This window comes from Paroedura picta, chromosome 6 (assembly GCF_049243985.1).
Source record: "Paroedura picta isolate Pp20150507F chromosome 6, Ppicta_v3.0, whole genome shotgun sequence".
In the NCBI taxonomy this organism is placed as follows: domain Eukaryota; kingdom Metazoa; phylum Chordata; class Lepidosauria; order Squamata; family Gekkonidae; genus Paroedura; species Paroedura picta.
The window spans coordinates 25079111-25104541 of record NC_135374.1 but is presented as its reverse complement, the minus strand read 5'-3'; the positions used below and the strand labels follow the sequence as shown (position 1 = coordinate 25104541).

At 46.7% G+C, this 25431-nt stretch overlaps 3 protein-coding genes across 8 annotated transcripts in view; all 3 read right to left on the bottom strand.

The window, feature by feature from the left end:
* LOC143839597 (cilia- and flagella-associated protein 337-like) overlaps nucleotides 1-360 on the bottom strand; it is a 40200-nt gene extending 39840 nt beyond the window's left edge. For 3 of the 4 annotated variants that reach the window (XR_013231775.1, XM_077341820.1, XM_077341819.1), the window contains exon 1: nucleotides 133-360. Coding sequence is in view for 3 of the 4 variants with exons in the window: in XM_077341820.1 (XP_077197935.1) it covers nucleotides 133-332 (200 nt within the window). In the remaining variant the exon portion in view is untranslated. The remainder of the gene's footprint in view (nucleotides 1-132) is intronic. The other variant, XM_077341818.1, reaches the window with a different exon arrangement.
* A 6126-nt stretch (nucleotides 361-6486) lies between these two features.
* Nucleotides 6487-11272, bottom strand: LOC143840564 (uncharacterized). The gene is made up of 4 exons (XM_077344175.1): nucleotides 11246-11272; nucleotides 8200-8443; nucleotides 7937-8020; nucleotides 6487-7657 (listed from the first exon to the last, which is right to left on the bottom strand). The coding sequence occupies exons 1-4, from the start codon at nucleotides 11270-11272 to the stop codon at nucleotides 7158-7160; spliced, it is 855 nt and encodes a 284-aa protein (XP_077200290.1). The 3' UTR covers nucleotides 6487-7157.
* Nucleotides 11273-11732: 460 nt separating this feature from the next.
* TEX26 (testis expressed 26) lies at nucleotides 11733-24789 on the bottom strand. 3 transcript variants are annotated; one of them, XM_077341816.1, is made up of 7 exons: nucleotides 24515-24789; nucleotides 22475-22556; nucleotides 20436-20598; nucleotides 17781-17937; nucleotides 15000-15176; nucleotides 12769-12930; nucleotides 11733-11922 (listed from the first exon to the last, which is right to left on the bottom strand). In XM_077341816.1, the coding sequence occupies exons 1-7, from the start codon at nucleotides 24618-24620 to the stop codon at nucleotides 11816-11818; spliced, it is 954 nt and encodes a 317-aa protein (XP_077197931.1). In that variant the 5' UTR covers nucleotides 24621-24789; the 3' UTR covers nucleotides 11733-11815. The 3 variants fall into 3 exon arrangements, with proteins under 3 accessions (XP_077197931.1, XP_077197930.1, XP_077197932.1); XM_077341815.1 differs by having other exon boundaries at nucleotides 22475-22559; nucleotides 24515-24785; XM_077341817.1 differs by lacking the exons at nucleotides 22475-22556; nucleotides 24515-24789 and adding an exon at nucleotides 22696-22784.
* Between the last annotated feature and the right edge of the window lie 642 nt (nucleotides 24790-25431).

The following is a 25431-nucleotide window of genomic DNA, read 5'->3' as shown; positions in this document are numbered from 1 at the left end:
AAGAGCTTCCAAACAGTACTTCTAGCCTCTGTCTGTATCATAAGTTGTTTTTTTTTAACTGACCACACAATATTTGTGTTTATAGGAAACAGGAAACAAACCATTGTTTTCTTCTATGGTTCCATTTCTTACCTGCTGAGTGTGGACGTTTCTAGTTTTCCTGAAGCAGAACTTGGTCTCACTTTTCTCCTCAGAGGCATGGTATAAAAAAAAAAATCAAGCCAAGCTTGTGCCTTCCCCAATGTCAACCACAGTTCCTCGTCCTCTCTGGCAGCAGTGTGTGCCAACTTTGCTCTGCACGCTGGAGACTGCTGGGAAGGTCGGCTCAGCATTTGTGGCAATTCTGGAGACTGATGTCTTTGCACCTCCCTCAGGTTCCAGGGCATCACATGGGAAGGTGACGGGGAATACACACAGCACCCTTGAGGACTGCCCACACTGCACAACAAACACACAGCTGAGGGAGGAATTCCAACAGCAGAGTCAGGCAGATTGGTAGTAGAAGTGTGTCAGGCCACAGTACTTCTCAACAGGTAATCTGTTACAGATCATGATGATTTTCATGAACTGCATTAGTTTTTACTGCTTAATCTTAAATCTTGCTGTGAATCTCCTCTGTCCCCAAGCATTCCTTCACCACTGAAACGTTGCCCCTGGAATATACATATCCTTTCCTCAGCTTTGTCAGGGAAGTCATATTTGTGCAGGTTTCAAAGCAACGTGTTTGTTGTTTCCAGGTAACACTTCTATTGCTCTTTGGAGCTCTGCAAATGCTGGGGCTGAACAAATGTCACAGGGGGCCCTATTGGCTTCTGCAGGTTTCAGCAACATGCCACTTCAGGTTCATGCCAATTTTCACAATTTAACAGTGGCAGCCCAACAGAGTTACACTGAACTAAGTTTATTGGATTTAGAAGGGTATTGTTTAGGATTACATCATTAATCCCTGGTTCATTATAAAAATATTTGAGAGGCTGAACCCCTCCCGCAGGCTTTTAAAATGTGAGCAGGATTTGATTTACCTTTTCTAAACAATAGAAGTAGTAGTAGTATATATTTATTGTATGTGACCTAAAAACAATAGAAGTAAGAAACGTCATTCCATGAAAATGCTGTTTTGTATATTAGCAAACAGTGACAAATCCTACCAAACCACTGATGAACAGTTGTTTTTAAAATCTCTTTTACTGCACTGCCCACTCAGATTTTGCAGCTGCATTTAAAACAGTTCAAATCTTAACACTGGAAATTGTTCTTGAATCATGGCATAGTGTTAATGATGACTGCTTTTGAATTTATAAACAGCTTGCTTCCAAGATAAAACTCCAGTGTACCTTAAAAACCAACAGGATACACAAGCTTTCAAGAGTCAAACTTCTGTCCAAAGGAAGGGCATTTCCGCACATGGAAAAAAATAGTTATGCCAGCAGAATGGCGTAGTGGTAAAAATTATTGCACCTCTGGCCATTCCTCACGTTCTTGCTGTCTCGCATTAGTCTGCTGCCTTTTCATGCTTCTTATACTCCACATGCCTGCTGGAAATGGCGGAAGAGAGCAACACACTTAACATGTGACTCTCTTCCTCCTGTCAATCAATAATGGCAACCAATCCCCTTTCTCAGAGTTTTAAAGGGCCCGTGATGCCTGCTATTTTTTTTTAATTCAATACTTCTCAATTTAAATGCCTATGCATCTAATCATAGATGCATAGTGCTTTTTGAATGCCACCCCTTATGGAATCACAAGTCTTGATACTGTTAAAAAAATAATTTCATTCCTGATTTTGGAGGGGGGGGGCTTTAGAAAGACATGCTTTGTGTTACAACTTTAGGAGAAAATTACTTCTGGCATTGCCTGCACACTTGTCCACCTATTCGTTGCTTCAGGCTGTTCTTAATTTAAAAAAACACTTCCCATCCCCCGGAAGAAGGGAGAGGGAGGTGGGTCTGAGGGTGGGACACTGGAGGCAGAGGTAGCGCTTCTTAGCCCCCATACATTTCTTTTGCTAGAGGCCTGCTGGTTGCTCTCCTTAATGTAGCATTTGTACAAGTTTTATCAAATACAAAGGAGAATAATACTTTCATGCAGGGAATAGGGGGCTGTTAATGTTCCTTCCTAACTCCATTTTGCACATATAATTTGAAGAATGTTCCATGTTCCTTGCTTCTTTCTTCCCTGGGAAGGGCAGAGTCCACCAAGGCTTGCCTGTGACTCATACCCTCTACTCCAAGAAATTGGTTATCTTGGTGTTAAGAATGTTCAAAAAAACAACACAATCAACATTCCATAAAACAACATTTTATTTAGGTACCGTTTGTGGGGAGAGGAAAATTTACATAAATTAAGGCTAGTTCTCAGCAAACCAACATTATTAGAGCATCTTCTCTCATATTTGTTTTCCTGAGCTGCTAAAAAAATGATGGCATGATGTAAACAGACCACACAATATTTCACTTTGCATACCCACTTCCCTGCCTGATAGGACATGCCACATTTTATTTTAAATGGGAAAACAAATGTTCAGTGTCCTAAATGGAGCTGGAATATTTTGCTATGTGTTGTATGATGCAAGGTGCATCAGCCTAGCCTACGGACGATTTTTTAATTCTCAATTATAATTTCCTGTATTTCAGATTATAGGGGGGGAAAGAACACAGAGCGCCAGCCAACAAATTCCAGAGTGACTCACAAAGTATTTTAGTGGGAACATGCTGTAATCGGAAGCAAAACAGAAGACATCAGCATGGGCCCCTCCACAGCCACACAAACGTCTGAGGGTACAGCCCTGCACACATTTCAAAATGAAGGATCTAATCTGAATGGATTTATACTTTCCCAGCACTGAGAATAATGTGGAAAGGAAGGGGGGGATCAGAAGGATTTGTCACCCAAATACTTGTGAACATTCTTTCCAGTGGCTTCTGGTGCTGAAGATTTATCAGATATCCCCATAATATTCAACCATATCCCAAATATCTACTTAACATCTTTGATATGACATCCAAGGATATTTGAATTCAAAGCCAGTTATCCAAATACTTAAATAAATATTTGGATATTGGCATGGAAAGGTATTATATTTCGCAATATTTAAAAACTGGGCTCTGCTAACAAGGCAGAATGTGGGGAAAGAGTGTAAGGGCCATTTCGCACAGAGCTCAAAGTTGCTATTTGGTTGCCGTTTGTGAAAGCGCTACTTCAAGTAGCGAAATGTAACTAGCCGTGCCCGTAACGCACAGCTGCGGTTTTTGCGGAATTTGGCACTTTCACTTCTCGCCACTTTCGTAACCCACAGGCTTCCGGTTCTCCGTCTTATCGCTACAAAGGAGGTCCCTTTTTAGCGCTTCTGGCCTCCCGTGCCCGTCAATCAAACTGCAGGCACACCTTTGACCTCGACCCTGAAGCCGAACTTGTCGGGGTTCCCTTTTTTTTTAAAAAACCCAGGAAACCCCGTAGCAACGCGTTATCGTCCGATCATTGGCGCCCTTGGAACGTGTTTTCTATTGTTTTCTAGGAACCAGATGCATTGACATGTTTGATTGGTTAATCCCCGCCCACAGTACACGCCCACAGGTTACCTGCTTATATGCACCTGGGCAGACACGCGGTCGGCCTCACTCTTTTGTTTGCGTAGCCTACTGCCCGCAGCACAGGTCAACGTTGCAATGGAGAGGCTTATTTTTCAATTGCTGGCTTACATGCTCGCGGTGGTCCAGCGCATGAATACCGCCTTGTCGCGTCGGACGTATGCTATCGCGGAGTACCGAGAACGGGTGGCCGGAACGCTGACCAGCAGCAGAAGACGTTCTGTAAGGGTAACCATGGCGGCCAAGAAACGCTGGCAAGCTCTGGCAGAGGTCCGGTTCCCCCCCCGGTTCTGGGTGGACGAACGATCCTCTGACTGGTGGGAGAATTTTGTGTGGACTCGCTGGGATGATGACCACTGGATTGCCAACTTCAGGATGTCGAGGGGGACATTTTTTGAACTCGTGGAGGCTCTACGTGGACGCATGGAGAGGCAAGTCACTGGCATGCGGCGCCCCGTTCCAGTTGAAAAAAGGGTGGCTGCCGCATTGTGGTACTTGGCCACCCCTCAGTACTTCCGGACAGTAGCCCAGCAATTCGGACTCGGAGTCACTACGGTTGGCGATATCCTTAAGGAGTTCTGCCTCGCCATGGAGGCGGAATTGTTCAGCAAAGTCGTGTGCCTCGGAGACCGGCTTGGAGCGGTGAGTGTCATTCCATCCCCTTTGCCCTTTAAATTTTTTTTCTTGTTTGACAGGTCAGCAACGAAGACGCGATACACCCCACGCTGACATGCCATGGCTTATATTCTTTTCTTTCCCTTATTCCAGAGTATGGACGGGTTTGCCAGGCTTGGATTCCCGCATTGTTTTGCGGCCGTCGATGGAAGCCACATCCCTATCCGTGCCCCCGGGGGAAGCATAAAAGAGTACGGGAACAGGAAGGACTTTTGCTCTGTTCTCCTGCAAGGAACAGTGGACTTCTCCGGCCGGTTTATCGATGCCGAGGTGGGGTGGAGTGGCAGGAGGCATGATGCCCTTGTTTTCAGGGAATCCAACCTCAGGAAAGCCATGGACGAAGGGGTCTTTGTTCCAGGAAACCCCACCGCCACCATTGAGGGCGTGCGTGTGCCGGCGTTGGTCCTCGGGGACGGAGCCTACCCATTACGACGCTGGCTCATGACTCCCTACAAGCGGCCAAGGACGGACGTGCAGAGCCACTACAACCTCAGTCACTCCCGGGCAAGGAATGTAGTGGAGCGTGCCTTTGGACGTTTGAAGTCACGGTTCCGTTGTTTAATGTCACGACTCCATGTACATATTGACAATGTGACTCCGCTGATAATCGCATGTGTGATTTTGCACAACATATGCGAGGACAAGGGACATAACATCCCCTTCCCTGAGGACGAACCTGAACCTGTAGTCCTTCAGGATACACAGGACATCCCTGAAGCAAGGAGAAAAAGGATATATGCTGAGGGGTGCAAGGTTCGGGACGCCATAGCCACCCACATCTACAGAAACAGGAGGCGTGTTTAATTGTTTTTCCTACTCTGTTGTTGAATAAAGTTTTGTGTTCTTTGTTTAACCTTGTCTTGTGCGGTTTGTGTACTTTGCCAGCAAAAAAACGGGGATTCTCTGGTCCAAAAGCACTTTGACAGCCCTAAATGCTAACTCCCCACTGAAATTGACAAACACAATACGGAAGCGCTGAATGGGGAAAGTTCGGGGAGGCGGGTAGCCAGGAAGTATTGGCGACCCCTGTCAAACCGGAGGATCAATCCACTCATGTTCCAAGGAATAATTTTATTGGTGGGCAGCTTTGATACATTTAAAAAACGGGGTGGTCGATCGGAGCAACGCACGTTCGTTCCCTAACCGTCATTCCGAAGATGCCGAAGCCACGGAAGGGCTCCTTCTGGCAGCGCGCCGAGGCTGAGGCACTTCTGGAGCTGGTGCTACAATCAAAAAGTGTTGGCCGCCTAATGGCCAGCACCCATTGCCACACCAAGGGTGCCTACCTGGTGTTGGCTTCAAAGCTGAGGGAGAGGGGCTATGTCCGGACCTGGGAGCAGGTCCGGACAAAATTCAAGCGCCTTAAGCTGGACTTCCTAAACAGTCTGGAACAGTGGGGGGGGATCCCGCAGCCAAGTGGGAGGACGGTCTTCCACGACCAGATGGTGAAAATATGGGAGAAGGCTGGGAAGCCCCCCCTGGACATGAGGAGGCATATGGGTGAGTGCTGCCCTCGTTGTGTTTTGCCCTTAAACATGCATGGAATGACTAGCTGCCTCTTTCCCCTACTGTCCCCAATGAAATTCGAGAAAGTATTTAGATGCTGTCAACCCCCTCAGACTTAGCCAGCCAGTACTGTAGAACCACTTTGGTTATGCGCTTAGACTCTAACTGTGGTGTGTCCACCAGCTGTGTTTCATCTCTGTTTTGTGTGCTTTTAATTATGATTTGTCTTTTTCTTTGCCCAGCCACACAATCACCATCCAAGCTGGCAACAGCACCTGAGCGTGAGGAGGGGGAGGAAGAGGGACCTTCCACCTCGGGACAGGCTGCAGGTGAGAGTTTTATGTCTGTGAGGGAGACCCATGTGTGTGTACCCACACGGAGCCATATGGGAGCCTGATGTGATGCTTCCTTTTGGAGTGTGATCAAATTCTTTGTTTGATTTCTATAGCTGAAACTGTGGAGGCAAGGCTGCGTGCCATGGAGGCCAGAGTTACTTCCCTGGAGGCTCAAGTGGCGGAGCTGAAAGGGGAGATTGAGCAGCACAGGCAACAGAGGGAGGCGGAAGAGCGTAGGTTATGTTCCCCACTGCCCAACTCTTCTCACACTGTGGCTAAGGCCACTTAAAAGTGTATGCATGTAAACTAAAGAAATTTGAAAATATGTGTGGTACTAATGTGTACTTTTTCTCCCTCCCCACAGTTAAGAAGAAGGAGGACGAAGAGCTCTTCCGGCGCAAAGTTAGGGGGACCGTGGGACGGCTGTGCAGGAGAGTTAGGGCGATGGAAGGGGCTGGGGAGGGGAGCGGTGGGACCTGAGTTTTGTTTCCTGTTTGTGTTTTGGGGTAGGGGTTGGGGGGGGGGGGCTCCAAGTTTCATTCCCCAATGTTTTTCCCCTGTTAAATGTATACTTTTGTTAAAAAAAATTGGTTTTCCAGGGGGGTGGGGGGTGGTGGTGCTGGTGGGGCTCCAAGTTTCATTCCCTAATGTTTTTCCCCTGTTAAATGTATACTTTTGTTAAAAAAAATTGGTTTTCCAGGGGGGTGGGGGGTGGTGGTGCTGGTGGGGCTCCAAGTTTCATTCCCTAATGTTTTTCCCCTGTTAAAATGTTTTTTAAAATAAAATGTTATTGCAAATTTTATAACAAGACTCCAGTGTGACTTCTTAAACTCGCACATATTTAACCCCACACCACACTCCTAAAACTCCTTGAACTAACACCCCTCCAACCTCCAACCCACACAGCAGAACCACAATATACACAATCACTAGAGAGGCCGCTTTCAGCCTTGCAGATTCTACAGTAGGGTACACAGAGACAGAGTCAAAAATATAAACTTTATTCAACAAACAACAAAACACAGATAACATGAAATAGAAAAAGTGGGCAAAACTAGGAGGGGGAGTACTTGTCTGCTGGTTTTATTTTTCTCTTTCCGAGAATAGTCCTCCTTCTTGTTTGGGTGGAGGCATTCTGAGAGGGAGTCGGTGGGGTGGGTGCTGGAAGTGGTGGTGTTGGTGTGGGTGGTGGTGGGGGGGCGATTTGTGGAGGGTAGGCCCTTTCCATGACCGCTACAGCCCTCTCCATGAGTCTCCTTATCAGACGCACCTCCTCCACGCCTTCGCGTAGGATTTGGTTTGTCTCTCTAAGGACTGCCCTCAATTTTCTCCCCTCCTGGGCAATGAGTGTGAGCATGGCTTGGTCAGCGGCCGCGGCACGCCGTGACTCCTCATAGCAGTGCTCAAGGAGCCTCTCTCCCACGCTTGTCAAGACGGAGACGCGCCTCAGCCTGCCGCGTTCCCTCGTAAGCCTCTCCTCTGCTGGGAGCGCACCTCTAGGTGGTGGGCTGCCTGGAGCCAGGGGTGGTTCCTCCTCCTCATCTGAAAGAACCTCTGTTGGCAAAAAATGAGAAACAAAACTGTTAGTAACATCCAAAAAGTCAAAACACACCATGGTGGACATGGTGTTCTTTTTTGTCCCCGTGTTTTCCTGCCAAGAATTTAAACAATCCCCGGCGAGCACATGGCTATTGTTTGTTTGCCCATGGTGTGCTTTTACTTTTGCCTACTTGCACAGCAGGACTCTCAACAATTAAAAGGGAGCACATGGTTAGTGCCTAGCGACATTGTCCTGCAGCTATGGCTCGAAAGGAACAGGTCATGCACGCTCACCATCTTGAATCTGTATCCGCCTGCGCCGGGCAGGAGGTCCAAGCACCCTAGGCTGTTCCTCCTCCTGTGTTCCGGGTATGAAATCTGCAAAAAAAGGAAAAAAAACAGATCTAGGACCAAAGGGTGGCAAAGCCAGCTTCAAAGCCTACACCAGCAACGCAGAGGGACTCTCTTCTTTCTCTTAGCAGTGCTGCTGCCCTGCACAAACAGAAAAGCACAAAGCAGTTAAAACAGCCCCCCCCCCTATTTTTACTAATACCTACCAATGTTAGTTGATGCCCCCGAATCACTATCCACGTCAGGTGCTGCTGGAGACTCTAGGGGCCCCGTCCCTGGCAACTGTGTCTCTGTGGACAAGAGCAGAAAATAGTGAAAAACGAGCAAGCATACACCATGAACCACAAAGCAAGCTCCCAAAGTTGTGAGCCAAAGTACTGCAGAAGGCCTATGGGCGAGGCATGCTGCAAATATTTTGGGGCTGTTGGTTAAACATGACCGTTTCAAATACTAACCACATCAAGCACTCCACAGCCAACCATCTTAATAAATCTTTTAAAAATTAAAATTAAATTATAAAATTAAAACCGTTTCAAATAGTAACCACAGCAAGCACTCCACAGCCTACCTTCTTTTAAAATCTTTTAAAAATTAAATTATAAAATTATAAAATTAAAACCGTTTCAAATAGTAACCACAGCAAGCACTCCACAGCCTACCTTCTTTTAAAATCTTTTAAAAATTAAATTATAAAATTATAAAATTAAAACCGTTTCAAATAGTAACCACAGCAAGCTCTCCACAGCCTACCGTATTATGCGTTGCAACGAACACACGAGAAAACGATGCCCAAACGTCAGAACACACATTTGCTTAAAAGGAAATATAAAATAAAAAGAAAATCACTTACCGGAGGCAAGGGGCGTTTGCTCAGGAGCCTCCTCTGGCTCCCCAGGAACGATGGCGATCAGGTCCAGCGTTACCGATTCCGCGGCTCGTTGCTGGACGGGGGGTGGAGGGCGAAAGCTGGAGGAGGTTCCCTCGCCGGGATCCTCCTCAGCGGGTGGTTCCTCGACCGGGGCAGCCGGCTTCCGAACCACCTTAAGGCTCCGGCCGACGCGCTTCGGCCTGCCGGATCCTTCCCCGTCCCCGTACAGCTGGCGCTGCTCCTCGAAGTAGGGGCAGGTCACCTTTTCGTTGCCGGAACCCTTGTTATGGTTCACGGCTCTCATGTACTCTGCCCTCATTGTCTTCGTCTTCGACCGGCATTCAAGGCCGGTCCTGTTGTGGCCCAGGGCGCGCATCTTAATAGCCACTTGTTCAAAAACCTCCCTATTCCTGTGGGAGGACTGGAACGCGTCCTGGATTTTCTCCTCCGAGAAAATCCCGATCAGGTCCCTGATCTCCGCGTCCCTCCAAGTTGGGCCACGGCCGGTTGCAGGGACGGACGAGGCTTGAGAAGACGATTCCATGTTGCTTTTGCTAGTAGCTGAGCAAAATGGTGGTGGGAGGTGCAGGGTGCAACGGATCATATACCTTCCCGCACACAAAGACAAAGGGACTAGCCGGCTCCTGATTGGTGGAGGGCAGCAGGGGACACGCACATTGGCCACATCAGGTCACATGTCACGTTCAAAACTCCTCGCGCGGGAACAGGATCTGCTCCTAATGGCCAGATTGGCGCCCTTGTTGTTTGACTTAACGCATGCGCGTATTCGTTTACACGCGAGAAGAGCAGTTTGAACATGCAGCGGGAGCCATTTTAGGAAAATGTCCGCCATTACACAAACGCATGCCGGTGTTCAACCGAGAGCAAGTGCGGCAGTACTCGGCAGTTCCCCAATAATATTCACCAGCCACAGCATAAATCAACCAAACATGACATGTAACTGGCGTACGTTCGTTGGCACGCTCAGAGGAATGTTTTTTAAAATGAACGGGGGACGGCGACTCCGCTTGCCGGAGGTCTAGCCGCCAATGGAAGGGGTTGTCCGCACCCAAGCACAAGCACGCACCGGGAACCACACAAAGACCCACTACACATAAGCCGCCCCTCATGATATCACCTCGAATCATGTCTATTGAACCCCTGTAAGCTAAGCAGGAGACTGCGAGCGGCGACCGTTCGTTGGCACGCTCAGAGGAAAATTTTTTAAAATGAACGGGGGACGGCAACTCCGCTTGCCGGAGGTCTAGCCGCCAATGGAAGGGGTTGTCCGCACCCAAGCACAAGCACGCACTGGGAACCACACAAAGACCCACTACACATAAGCCGCCCCTCATGAAATCACCACGAATCATGTCTATTGAACCCCTCTAAGCTAAGCAGGAGACTGCGAACGGCGAATGTTCGTTGGCACGCTCAGAGGAAAATTTTTTAAAATGCTCCCTGTACGTTGACTCCGCTAGGACTGGCCGATGGTAGACGGGGTTTTAAGCTTTGGGCAAATTTTGGGAACGTGACGGTGTGTGCCACTGTGCTTGTGAAAAACTCTTGTGGTGTCCGGGCAGAATTTCCGAAAGTGATCGTGCTTGAAAGCCAGTCGCTGTCCCGTTGCCTCGTAGATCCCCGCTCGCTCGGAGAAAAAAAAAATGGCGAACAGTTCGCCGGAAGTTTGGAGGACAGGCTCGGGAGGAGGGACTTTGAAGAACCCGCAACAATGGTAACGCACAGGTCTTTAGCGCTACTGTTGCAGATTGGTTGCAGGAGTGTATCGCTATCCGGAGGGTGAATCCAGTTTTCTGGATTCCCCTAGAAGCGCTACAACGAAGCGCTTTTTGCGGGTCGGTTTCAGGATTGTTGCAGATTGTTTACGACGTCGTGCGTTATGGCAAATTAGTAGCGTTTTCAATCAGCAACCATTGTGCTATTTTTAAGCCGTGGGAAATGCCCCTAAGAATTTGAGCCATTCTACAAGTAGCAAATAGTGTCTTTATTCTGTACATGTATTCTACTGAGCTTCTTGTGGTGCAGAGTGGTAAGTGGCAGAAATGCTGTCTAAAGCTGTCTGCCCATGAGGTTGGGAGTTCGATCCCAGCAGCCGGCTCAAGGTTGACTCAGCCTTCCATCCTTCCAAGGTGGGTAAAATGAGTACCCAGCTTGCTGGGGGGTAAACGGTAATGACTGGGGAAGGCACTGGCAAACCACCCTGTATTGAGTCTGCCATGAAAACGCTGGAGGGCGTCACCCCAAGGGTCAAACATGACCCGGTGCTTGCACAGGGGATACCTTTACCTTTTACCTTTAAACCATTCTACATCTTTATGTTTTAGGCCTTTCATATACTTGTGAATCAACTTTTAATTTCCAACCCTTAAACATATAATGCTTTTCTCCATGTCCCAGTATTCCATCCCCAACCCCACTTCATGCCAAATCAAGAATTTGGCATATGGGAAAGATTGTCTCTCTTTTCACATACAGAATTGCAAGTGCAAACTTTTATGTCAAAAAAATAAATTGATCTGGTCCAGGGTGAGAATTTCAGGAATTAGAATATGATACCCAGAAATCCACTTGACATTGCAGGACCGTAAAAATCAAAGCTTAGCATTAATGTAGTTGGTTTTATTTTTTAGGTCATGTATATTGAATAACTATCCCAAAATTGTAACAGCTGTTTAACAAGGAGACAATAATGGGATGCCGTGTGTCTTCAGCATAACTCGGATTGGGTACAGAGATTTATGATACACCTTCAGTGACAGAAAGAATGTTCCCAAGTCCATTCTGGAGCAGTGGTACCAGCTTTAGTAAAATTTCAAAAGAAGCCCCCAAGTATAAAAGAAGAACTAGACATAGGTCTTCAAACAGTTTAATATAAAGAGGGACTGCAGGAGTATTCTTTTGTGATTCAGCCTCTCTGAGATTTGCTGAATTTTTCACCTGCATTTTACAGGATGCTCTCTTGGCTTCTTCGAGGAAGAAGGTCTTTCTGCTTTCTTGTTCCAATTGGCTTTGTCAAGGAAGTTATGAAGGATGATTTTTTCTATGTAAACAATTGAAAGAATGCATTGTGAAGCCTGAATAGCTAGACAAAAGATCCCCGAACAAATTATTTCATGTTAGAACAGAAATGGGAGCTGGCATCACTCATGGGTACTCTCTCTGCAAGCCTTTGAACCGACACAAGGGTTGTACGGAAGAAGGATTACGGGTCACAAATGAAACAAATGACCTCTTCTGAGCTGTGGCTCAGTGGTAAAGCATCTACTTTGTATGCAGAAAGTTCCCAGAGACATCCCCAGCACGTCCAAGTAAAAGGATACTGGGTAGCCAGTGTTGGGAAAGATTGCTTTTTGCTTGCTTATTTACAGAATAATTTACATCCTGCAATTCTGCCCTTACAAGGGCCACCAAAGCATAGCAGAGCAGCTCTTCAGTCAGAGGAAATAATACTGACCTTGATAGACCAATGATCCAATTCATCAGAGGGAAGTGTCATCTCCTTCTGATTCTGACTGGGATTCATATTGGCTCTTTCTATTGCTCATAGATCTTGTTGCTCATTGCCAGCTCGCACTGACTAATGTGTAAAGCAAGAGATCTACTTTCTCCAGCAAGTGAAAGTGTTGAAACAGGGGAAGGAAGGAAACATCTTTTTAAAACCTGCCTCCCCCCCATCTTGGATACGGAGATTGCGTTAGAGAAATACCAAGCTGGAGTTCACAAATTAAATCACCTCTTTTCCTTCCAGTGTGCCCCCCATCCAAATTGCAGCTGTGTGCATGCACCATCTACCCAGCACAGACTGATAGAGATCCACAGTCCACGTCAGGCCAGTTTTATAGTTGTGAATACCTGTGTTAAAATTATTGCATTTCTCCTCACTTACCAGGATTAGGAGCTCTTTCCACATATGCCTTAACTTCTTCCGGATCTAGAGTATTCAAAACTGATATAATATCTTGATATTCTTTCCCAAAATCATTTTGGTATGTGGTCGTATGTTTAGCTTTTTCTTGGTGCCGGATATTAGCAAATGACACTGAAGGAACTGGGAAGGAAAACCAGAAAGAAACACTTTAAAGAAGCTATGAAATGATGAAAGCAGGAATAATTTTTCCTGTATCCTAAGCCTACGCATTCTTCTCCTCTGGCTTTTGCATTCCAAGCTGATGAAGGAAATCTCAGACGGTCGCCTGCACTGAAAATCCCACAACAGTGATAGTTGTGAATTCACAACAGTGAATAATTCTAATTAACTCTTTCCCTAGCCGAAGCCAAACCAAATGTGACCTTGGAAATCTATGGTCAGGATTTTCCGCAGTGCCTTGAAGGGCGAAAAATGTTGTGCAGGAGTCCATTTTGGTTCAAGATCATAGTACTGGGAAAGGGTTTTAAATTTCCACCCTACTCACCATTTCCCCTATACAACCTCACCTACTCCGATATGTTTGTCCACCTATATCATTATACAGATGCTCATGGTATCATAGAGTAGGAAGAGGCCATACAGGCCATCTAGTCCAGCCGCCTGCTCAATGCAGGATCAGCCCAAAGCATCCATGATAAGTATCTGCCCAGCTGCTGCATGAAGACTGCCAGTGAAAGGTGCCTGCTCATATGGTACTTGTATGTCTCTCCCATGAGGCAGATAACAACTTCATAGGATTTGGGGGGGGGGGGGGGGAGGGCTGAAATTAGGAAATTGCTTTTAATGGCCCCAATGATCTGGGACCCACATATCTGAAGCATTTCAACTCTGAAAAACCCACAAATGCACTTAGGTCAGCCCACTGGTTTCCTTCTTAACCCCTCCTTCTTCATATTCAGTCTGGCTAGTTTGGGCAGAAGGCAAGCTTCTCAGACCACTGCCCTGCTGTGGAACAGCTTCCCTGATGTTTTATGCCATATCCTGGCTTTCCAGAAAGTACATAAAACCTGGCTATTCCAGAGGGCTTTGTACTAAGATGATCCCTGGGCAGATGAGTCTGTAACGCTGTTAAATAAAAGTGTCGGTACAGGGTGAAGGTTCTGATGTGGGAGAATTCATTTGCACGTTTTTGAGCTAATTTTTATTCCTCTAATATTATTTTTACATTTTTTTTTGTTATTAGGTGCCCTGATTCTATTGGAAGAGAAGATATAAACATTTTAGTGATGAGCCATAAAACCACCAACTGCATTACAGCTTGCCTGAGGCAGGGAATTCCCCCCCCCCCACACACACACACACACACACCAGTTTTCATTTCCCACCACCACTCCTGTGACCAGTGGAAGACAAACCGCTGTTGAGCAACAGTGTGATAATGCTTCTGGGGAAAATTCAGAAGTGATGTCACACCTCTCTGGAAACTGGTAGACACTATGGTAAAATTGCTGCATTTCTGGCAGGTCAGGGTTAGCTTTATAGCACTAAGGGGGAAACTGGACATTTAGAATGGTTTGAAATGGCTGGGTTGGAGAAGTTCACAGACCTTACAAATGTGTTCCGAGCTAAACAGTAGTGCCCAGATGCATGGGGCTTTTCTTTATTTATATTTATACCCCACTATGTGAACTTTATGGCTGACAACATCAGCTTCCCTTCCTCCATTTTATCGGCCCAACAACCAGGAAAGGACGGTTAGGCTGAGAGAAACAGTGACCAGCCTGAGGTCTCTCAGCGAATTTCCATGGCAGAGTGGGGATGTGAACTTGGGTCTCACAGACCCTAGGCAAACACTGTACCACTACACCACATCGATTAATTCCTACAGTTTGTTGAGTTACTTAAAATATTTACATTTTATGCCATATCCCATTGCAACAAGGTCAGGACAACTCACTGCAAAGAATGAAACACACCATCTCAACAATACAACAAGCTGTAACAGAGTATTCTTTCCAACTCTATGATTCTATGACTCTACAGCAAGACAGGAAAAGCTAAAGTATTGGTTCAAACCTCAACAGGCCACCCAAGATAACGGTATAGTCAAGTAAAGCTCGCTGAGCTGACCTCAGTGTATGCAGAGGTTTGGATCCAGTTTCATCTTGTTGTCCCTTTTCGTCTTAAGGTTTCATCATCTCAAAATACTCTAAGGTTTTTTTTTTTACAAACCAAAGCTGTATTCTCACCAATGCCTTTCACTGGAACACGGCGACTTGCATTACAGCCATATTTCCAAGTAAAGTTTTTTAACTCAGGGACCTGGGCTTGTGGCTGGTAATGGCGTCTGAACTCAGTATCCGGAGGCTGCGGTGCTAAGGTTTTCCAGTCTGGTGGAGCGGAACCAGTAGAGTCTTGTGGAGTACCTGGAAAGGTCCAAAGGCAATACAATGGTAAAGATGAGCCATTTTTTCCTCTTTTTATCGAAAATCCATGTGAAAAGCCAATAGAAGAATGCCACTTGGTCTATACTTAGCATGGGGATGTGGCTTAGTGGTAGGACATTTGCTTTGAGTGCAGGAGGTCCAAGGTTCAATCCTCAAAATCTTTAGTTTAGAAAGAATCACATGGCAGGTGATGTGAAACACCTCTGTCTGCAATACTGGAGAGCCACTGCCAGCCAGAGTAGTCAATACTGACTTCAACAGACCAATGGTCTGACTCAGTATAAAGCAGCTTCATGTGTTCACTGAGGAACGTTGCCTACAGTCATGAATCAGGAATGCACTTAAGATCATGAAATCAGCTCCTAAAGCACTGGCAATCTGCTTGAAGAGCATCTTAGACAGAAGTAGTAGTGTTGGTTTTTATACCCTGCTTTTTTACAGCCTGAAGGAGGCTCAAAATGGCTTACAATCACCTTCCGCTCCTCTCCCCACAACAGACACCCTGTGAAGTACGTGGGGCTCAGAGTAAGGAAGTCAGCCTTCAGGTGGGACCTGGGGATCCCCAGTTCATCTCCAGGCAACAGATTTCGGATCCCTAGAGAAAATCCACTGGGAAGATGGACTACATGGCATTATATTCCACTAAAATCCCTCCCCTACCCAAACCCCACCCTCTACAGGCTCCATTCCCAAAGTTTCCAGGTTTCTCCCAACCCAGAGTTAGCAACCCTAGCTGAGAGAGCTCTGAGAGAACAGTGACTAACCCAAGGTCACCCAGCTAGATGCACATGGAAGCGTGGGAAACTAAAGCTAGTTCTCCAGATTAGAGGCCACTGCTCTTAACCACTACACGAAACTGTCAGATGAGGCCAACAAGATTAGTCAAGTGAAGTCCTGTTCCCAACACCAACTTGGCATTCTGAATAACTACTTCACCAATACATTATTGAACACATTTATATAAAACAGAAGAAAACAAGAACTAGATAGACATCCGGTGTTGGTGAGCAGTAGGTTAATCCATCTGACCAAGCCCTTGGAACTTTTCATAGTTGTCTGGTAACTAGAAGAGTTATAAGCTGGCTAGGACTGCTTCACCGTGCTCTGAACATACCACAGATCTATTTGGCACACATTTGCCACACGGATGGAGATGGACAAGGAATATGTAAATGAGTGTGATTATAAGATTGTTTCTCACATATTTAGTCCAAACCTTTTCTGGAAAGGGCCTTGTGAGGAACAATATGGGGATGCTCTTCTGCTGGGAACCGTTAAGGAACTGCTCATTGCTTGAAACACATTGTTGAAGTAATGACAAGGAAAATGGAATCACTTACCCCAGCTTCCTTGACAGCCAGTATGGGGTCTGTTTCTACCAAGAAACTAGAAGGGTTCAAAAGGTTGTGTGTTGATGTCCACAAAGGTCCATCCGCCCTTTCCCCAGGAATGCCTGGTAGGCCACCCAAAAACTGATGCGGAAGGTAGCAAATGTCACCCAGCAGAGCAACTTCAGTCAGAGATTAATTACTCCACTTCCAGGAGTTTGGGAGCCAACCTCCAGGTGGGGCCTGGAGATTTCATGGAATTAGAACTGATCTCCAAGCAACAGAGATCCGCTCCCTTGGAGAAAATGGCTGCTTTAGAGGGTGGACTCTATGGTATTTTTCCACCGAGGTCCCTTCCCAGGCTCCACCTCCAAAATCTCCAGGTATTTCCCAATCCAGAGTTGGCAACCCTTTCCAGGAGCAGCTTGGTGGTGCAAGCTCTCATCTAGTGCCAGGCCTTTCTTCCCAGTTTCTCCTTCTCACTGCAGCCCCCTAGTCAGGATGTAAGACATCTCTTTCTGGGGATCTGCTGTGGACTAGCAGATATGCTGCCCCCTAGGACTGCATCTATGCTTCTACCTGTGTTCTATGTGTATATATCCATAAATAAAGCGAAACCCTGCAAAGACATCCCAAACCTCCAGCACTCTTCTCTTTCCCAGGGATCCAACTCAGGAAAGGGCTAACCCTCTGGAGCTCCTCACCAGTTGGAGAAGTAGGGTGATCATCACAGTATCTCTGGGAGGGAGACATGTTGCTATCGTAGCAAAGGTAGGACTGCAAGCAAAAGGAGCGCTTAGTCATGACTAAACTATCGGGAGGGTGCAGAAGAGAACTGGAGGGGGGAAGAGAAGAGACTTTCACAGCAACTCTGCACACTGGCTGCCTGTTCAGTTCCAAGTGCACAGCAAGTCAGAGCGGAAATATTGTCAGAGTGACTAGGCTTCATTTCATCTTGCCAAGGTCACATTCTGCTTCTCTACTGCACTGATCTAAATTGACTTGTCAGGACCTGAGGCCAAGGGCTATTTCCTGCCACTACAGTGGTTCTGTACTTAGGAAGGAGGAGGAAGAAGAGAAGTATAGAATTGAAGCTGAACATTGTCTTCCTTGGGACAGAATAAGCTAGGAGTAGGGGGAAAGTTTCTGCCTGAAACACAGCTCTGCCGCTCTCAGTTACAGGACCAGTCATAAGCCTGAATAGTGTTTATCACAGAGCCCTTTTGAAAGAGGAGAGGGAAACGAAAGAGCTCACCTGGCTGTATCCCTAAATAATCTCCAGCGTATACCGTCCGGTACTGCTTTTTTATGGTTTCTTCAATGTCTTGTATAGTGATAGGCTTTGTCCAAGGCGATATGCTGTCTGTAGGCAATGGGGCTTCTTCTCGAGGCACCTTCCAAATCAAGAAACGCTATCGACACAGGGAGAGAAAGACCCAATCAGAAAATAAGTTGATTTGTCTCAGTCTAGTATATTTTTACCCTATCCTTCCTTTAAGGCAGGGGTCATTAACCCCCGGTCTGCGGCCCGGTGGCGGGCCGCAAAGGCCATGGTACCAAGCCGCCGCTAGCCATGCCTGCCTTCCCTCACTCCGGAGGCGGTCCCTGACCTGAGAAAGGTTGGGGACCGCTACTTTAAGGAGTTCCAGGTGACATACATGTCTCTCCTCTGCATGAACCCAGGAAGCTGCCCAAGACTGAATCAGATCCTTCACCATAGTCAGTATTGTCTACCCAGATTGACGGTGGCCATCAGGAATTCAGGCAGAGATCTTCCACATCATCTACTGCCAGATCCTTTAAACGGAGATGCTGAGGATTGAACCGGGGACCACCTGCATATCTTCTTCCACTCAGCCATGGCCCTTCCCCAATTAGTAGATTAGACTCCGAGACTGACTCACCCTGAACCATTGTAAGAAATTTGAACCCTAGTCTGGAACTCGATCCACTAGGCCAGGGGCTCATGGGAATTGTAGTACATGGACATCTGGAGGACTACAGGTTGACTACCCCTGCACTAGGCCATAGTGACTGTTTCATACAAATGGTCTTCTACCATAATCATGGCCCTTTTGCTCAATATCCTAATGTTCTTGTTGGTAGAAGATATCTAGGAACATGGATATTGCCTCCACATTCCCGCTGTTAATTTTTAACCATGATGTTAGCAATGTCCACCTATCTGCAGTTCCTCACAACAGACACTGCATTTCTATCTTTCAAGCAGCTGACATAGTGTGTCACTTTCTATCTTGTAAAGCCGGTTTTTTACGGTACTTCACATTTTGGAGAGGTTCCCTTGTCTGCTCTGGGAGGTTTTATAAGCAAATAGTACAGCTGCCTGTGAACAAACTAAGCATTATGGCCTTTTTCTTGTTTTGAACTTTTAAAAAAATCTGTCAAGAGGTGCATATTCATTAAAAGAAATCTGAAATGCAGGACTCTGCTATTCAGATATAAAACCAGAGCTGCAGCAAGGGAGACAGTGTGGATATGCCTTAAATTGTTCTTATACATCCACGTTCAGCGCATTCTATTTATTCACTTGCAACATTTTCATCCCACCTTTCTCCCCTCCAAAGATTCAAGGTGGATCACAGGGTTAAAAAAAAAAATTAAGCAATATCCTTACATTACAGAAACCAACTAAGACTCCTTATAAGTGGTTGACCATAACTAATCCATTAAAATGCCTAAGCACTGATTTAAAAAGCAAGTTCTCTGACAGATTCAGAAAGATAATTCCCCCACAAATTATTGGAGAAGAAACAGATCTGGGGGTTTGTACCCTGCATTTTACTACCCAGAGGAGTCTCAAAGCAGCTTATAATCACCTACCCTTCCTCTCACCACAACAGACTCTCTGTGAGGTAGGCGGGGTTGAGAGAGCTCTGAGAGAACTTTGACTGGCCCAAGGTCACCCAGATGGCAGCATATGGACGAGTGGGGAATCAAACCCATTGCTCCAGGTTAGAGGCCACTCTTAACCACGACACCATGTTGGCTCTTTACTGCACTGTGCTCTGGCACAGGCCCTTCGCCTACCTGGAAGAGGGTACTCTCTTTCAACAGGATCTTGTAGACAAATACCTGCCTGAGGTGGCCATGGTGTTGCCAACCTCCAGGTGGGGTTGAAGATCTCTTGGTATTACAATTGATCGCATAGTACAGAGATCAGTTCCCCTGGAGAAAATGGGTACTCTGGAGAATGAACTGCCTGGTATTATACCCTGTTGATGTCCCTTGACTCCTCAGACCTCACCTTCCCCAGGGTCCATTCCTAAAATCTCCAGGCATTTCTTAACCCTGAGCTCGCAACCCTAGGTGGCCAAGCCAGATGGCAGTGGGACATGGAAAGAGATCCAGGAGACAGCAAAGGGGAATCGTGACTGCTGTAGTTTTCCTACACTGCCTTCATTTAAAACTAAGTATATATACAAACACAAGATAAAATGTCACTGCAACAAACAATATTGTCAGCATCAGTCATACCTAAAAAAGAAACAGAAAAATATGAAGAATTTCTGGAACAAAACATAGAACTACACAGGGACAGGGCTATAACCCTTCCCTTTCTGGAACCCTAAATCTGGAACCCTAAATGTGAATTCATAACACGTACAATGCCCATCCAAATTCGACAGAGGCTGCAGACGTCCTAAGCACCCTCCAGTGGGAATAAATCTCACTGGATTCTCTGAAGCTTCCTTCTAAATAAACATACTCAAAACAAGACCAACATGTTTCTTGCTCCTAAATCTCTGTTCCTTAACATTCTGTGTGAGAAGTTGTTCCAGAGCCGAATGGCCAAAATGCTTTGCACCCAAAACCCCCATAAAAACACGAGCATTGCTGACATGCCATTCCTGTGGAAATATGAATGAGTGATAGCAACGGCATTCCTTACTTCAGAAGGCTGTGGATTGTTTCTTCTACCTCCAGATGCAGAGCCACTCCTTATAGGTTCTGCCTTGGAGTAAGGCTTCCAATAGAACTCATCTTGGTAGGTATTCCTTCCAGTCGGCTCACTCACTTGGAAGGGTATGACATGTCCTGTCCCTGCTCGGGCACTGGGTGAGACAATTGAGAGAGGAATGAAATAGCAGCGGCCATCTTTGAACCAGTGTCATTGTAGATCTTGCTTAACCCATTCTGTTTCTGTTTTAAATAAAGCCTGAGCAAACACTCTATTGTTTTAAATATCTTCTCGGTTGATGCTTTTCAGCACTATGGCAGCTACCAGCATGTTTTGGTGCTCAATTTTCGCTTCCCCAAAGTTCAGTCCTGGCTTCCTTATGCTTTCTTGCAACAGGAGGTACTTCAGAAGAGCCTAGGTGACACATCATCTCTTTATGTCTTCAAGGAACAGCCATTCAGAATTAGTTGCCTCCATCACAGAAGGATGCTTGGGTGAATCTGAACCTCCCCAGATCTAGTGACTGGCCTCAGTCCCCATGGCAGCCTTTTTGCGGTAACACCAGCAATCTGTTTTCAGAATTCCAATAGTACCCACTTGTTGTGGGGAGGGAGATTGTTCATCTAAATCAGGCCCTGGGGTTTCATGATGGACCTAGATGGGTTTCATGAATCGGTGGGAATTAATTTTTTATATATTTTTTAAAAATTGTTAAACATTTCTTGGGCAATATGACCATACATGGCCACGTTGATCCACCCACCCCTCCCAAAATAGCATATGATGGGTCTGGAGAGGGTGGGGAGGGGAGGGGCCCTGGTGGGTGTGTACACAGTTTGGCTTCCCAACCATATTCTGCAGGATCATGTCAACTTTGAGGTTTCTCAAAGCCTGAAGAATGTTTCAGGGGTTTCTCAGTGGTAAAAAAGTTGAGAAAGGCTGATCTAAATAGACTGTAAAAACATATCAGATAAAATAAGAGAGAGATGATTATGGTATCACCCTAGTACGTCTTAATGATGCTATACAAGAAGCCCAAAGACCACATGATGGTGAGTTCCACACTGGATTTCTGCCCTGGTTTTGATGTTGATGGAAAACTGTTCCCTCCCCTCTGCTTCCACAAATATTGTGGTGCTTTTGTCCACCTTCCATCTTTTCCCTCTTTTCTGTGTTCATCCCAAATCTTGTTTTACTATGACCTTCCTGGAAAGCTCACACTAAACCCAGCATGGCTGCCATGTGGAAGGCAAAGTCCAGATCTTTTATGGTCCTGCTTCCCAGGACCATATGCTGCTTTTCTCTACCCGAATAAGTCTCAAAGTGGCTTACAATTGCCTTCCCTTTCATCTTCCCACAACAGACACCCTGTGAGGCAAGTGAGGCTGAGAAAGCCCTGATATCACTGCCCGGTCAGAACAGCTTTATCAGTGCTGTGGCGAGCCCAAGGTCAGCTGGTTGCATGTAGAGGAGGAGTGGGGAATCAAACCCAGCTTGCCAGTTAAGAAATCACAGCTCCTAACCACTACACCAAGCTGGCTAATCATAGGGGTGTTGTGAAGATAAAACGGAGGAGAGGAGAATAAAGCTTTGGGTCCCCTTTAGAGTGAAGGGTGGGGTAAATGATAACGATGAATTGTCAGTACCAAGCAGAATGTATTACAAAAGTAACTATGAGTTCTATTTGCAGTGCTGCCCAGAACAGAGCTTCAATCCAAATTGTTTAATATTATAGCCAATTGACAATTACATCTCATTTCCTGGACTGGGTTTTAATCTTTGCAAGCAACTGAAAGGGGACAGAGACAGATACCTGGACTGATTTTCTGGTAGATCAAAGGGGATATGTAAGCAAACAAAAAGACTGTATTATTCTCAGGCTGAACAGACTTTGATGTTGTCCCACAATAAAACTTAGCCAAACACACTCCAAAGCCACAGTTGTGCATCTTACAACCAGCGTATTGGGAAAGGGGGTGTCATGATTTACAATGCCAGTAAATGCAATATATTTATTCATGTTGCCTTACCAGTCTGCATTGAGTTCTGTAGCTGGGTTAAAGACAAAATCGTGTTTCGTTGTCGACTCATAAGGATCCCACTTTATTTTACCTACTAAAAACAGTAGCTGTCAGTGCTATGCATTCTAAATGCTTCCTAGCATTGCCCCTTTCGCTGAGGAATGAGAAAAGTGATGGCTGAGTCATCCCACCCCAATTACACAAAGTCACTAAAAGTCAGAGTCCCTTACAGCCTGGCAATTTCAGAGATGTCCTTGTTCATGTTGTTCTCTCTGCCTCTCAGAACCAGCCAACTGACACATATAGAATTTCTACAGGGCAACATTCAGATTTGTGGTGATTTAAAGAGACAAGGCTCCTGATTTTTAGGAAAGAGCAAAAGCCCTTTCAGATGAAATGTGTTTTCAGCCATCAGGGATTATACTGCAACAGTTCCTGTGACTGAGTTCCAATGAATTGCGAGAATGCTGACAATATATTTTTTCATCCATGCTAAAAATAAACAAAGAAACCATCTGAATTGAATCTTGAGAATCAACCAGAGTTTAAAGTTTGTTTGATGATCAAGTTCATAAACTATACGCTGACTGTAGAATAAACTGTATGCTGATTTATAGACTAATTTACTGACAGGATTGTCACAGTATTGTCACAGTAGCTGCTACAGGGTACTGCAGACAATTCATAAAGAGCTGCTACATAGAATGAATGAATACTAGGTTCTTTAGAAAATAATTATTAACTTGTACATCATCCCAAGGGTCAGACATGACTCGGTGCTTGCACAGGGGATACCTTTACCTTTACCTTACTAGCGTAAAATAGCTAACCCTTTATTTTTCTGTATCTTCTCCATAGTAGATATAAAGGTAAAGGTATTCCCTGTGCAAGCACAGAGTCATGTCTGACCCTTGGGGTGACACCCTCTAGTGTTTTCATGGCAGACTCAATACGGGGTGGTTTGCCATTCCCTTCCCCAGTCATTACTGTTTACCCCCCAGCAATATGGGTACTCATTTTACCAACCTTGGAAGGATGGAAAGCTGAGTCAACCTTGAGCCAGCTGCTGGGATTGAACTCCCAGCCTCATGGGCAGAGCTTTCAGAATGCATGTCTGCTGCCTTACCACTCTGCGCCACAAGAGGCTCTTAATAGTAGATGCATAAGTAGGTAAAACAGAAGCCTTATATAAGTATTATAGCCTTTGACAGGCAGAAATCCAATAGGTGCAACTTTTCTATGTCTTGAATTAGAGGGAAACATGAATGTCTTCCACACATACAGCTGCCAAACACACTGGAAATCTGCCCCCCTCAGGTAACAACCCTAAACTGTTCCTTTGCTGGAAGATTTAGCCCCTGCAGCAGCAGATATTTTATTGAGTTGCATGGGCCATGTCAAGAGTATCCTATGTGCTGCTTTCAGATCAATATACTGGGTTTTCAGAGAACTTGATCTAGCTGAGGAGTTAGGCCGCTATCAGAGGCATCCCCTCTCTCAAATCAAACACCAGCTTCGTGGGTTTTAGGATCCTTCGGGGATTCAGGATTCAGGATTCGGATGACCTGCAATTCTCCATACAACCGTAAGATGGCCTCAGGCAATGTACATGTGTGCGTGCGTGCGGAAAGGAAAAAGCCCGTCAGAGTCTTGAAAGGGGAGATGGAAAAGCGATGGCTTTCAGAGACAGGCTCGAGTTAGGGCTAATTTCTGCCCAGCCCCGCAGGGGAAAATGCTGCTATTAATTAACCTTCCCCCCCACTCTTGATTTCCTCGAATTATTAGCAACACCGACCAAACAGCAGCTTTTCCTAAGTTGTGTTTTGTGTGCGGCCACAGTGTTGTAAACGAAGCCCTTGTTGCCAAACTCCCCAGGCATGTTTAAAGTCACCCCCGCCTGTTCTGCTCGCATTGCATCCCACGCCAATTCAACAACCAGCCCGCCTCCCCCCTCCCCCCCGTTGCCAAGCTTTCTGGCCAAGGACACCAGCTTGGCGCTGGCCCAAGTGCCTGGAGGCGACTCGAGGTCGGCGCGAAGAAGCTCCTCACCACCAGGCGGCGGTGCCGCTCGAGCCGATCTGGGTCTCCACGGGGCGGCGAGGGGCGCCGCGGTCCCCTTGATGGGGGGCAGCAGAGGGCCCTCCGGGGGCTCCATGCAGGCGTCAGGGCCGGGCCGAAGGAAGCCGGTCTCCCGATCCCACTCCCACTGCTGGCGTGCAAGCGAAGGACGGCCGCGCCTCGGGAGGGAGAGCCAGCGAGTGGACGCGGGCAGGAGGCAGCGTTGCTGGGGAGGGAGAGCCCGAATGGCTCATGCGCCCGGCCGCCCGCGCGGTTGCCCCGGCGTCCGCCTTGTATTATGACCCGGCTGGTTGGTGTGCGTTTCAGCGGAGGGGGGCTTTCCCGTGCTGCAGTGGCCGCAGCTAAAATGGGGCCTCTGGCGTTTGAGAGCCAGGAGGGGCCGCCTTGAGTCCCAGATGGCAACAAGGGGCGCGTTTGAAGACAGGCTTTCGCCCGGGTGGCTGGGTGGGCGGCATTCATCACTCTGCTTTGTTTATTGGAGTTGCCAACCTCCAGGGCGAGCCCGGGATTACAGTGCCTCTCGAGTCCGCGGACATGAGTGCGTCTGGAGCTCCTTCCCCAGTCTCCGCCCTCCCCCGGCCCCTGGAATTCCCCAAGCAAAGTTAAAAACCACAATTTAAATCAAGTGCCCGGGCCTTGGGATGGGGGAGGGCCGCAATAGTGCATGTCCTGGATCCACCCACCTGGCTCGTTTGAGTGTCACAGGCTGCACGTCGGAAGCTATGAGCCCTTGGGCCATGCACAGGCCAAATCCCTGCAGGAGAGGATGAAGGGAAGCTCAGCCCAGATCTCATGCAGCTAGAGCCCGAATGTTCCCAGCCTTCCATCCTGGTTGGGCTAAAGAAACAAGACTCAATAATGTATTTGGCCCAGCTCTCTCAGTGAGA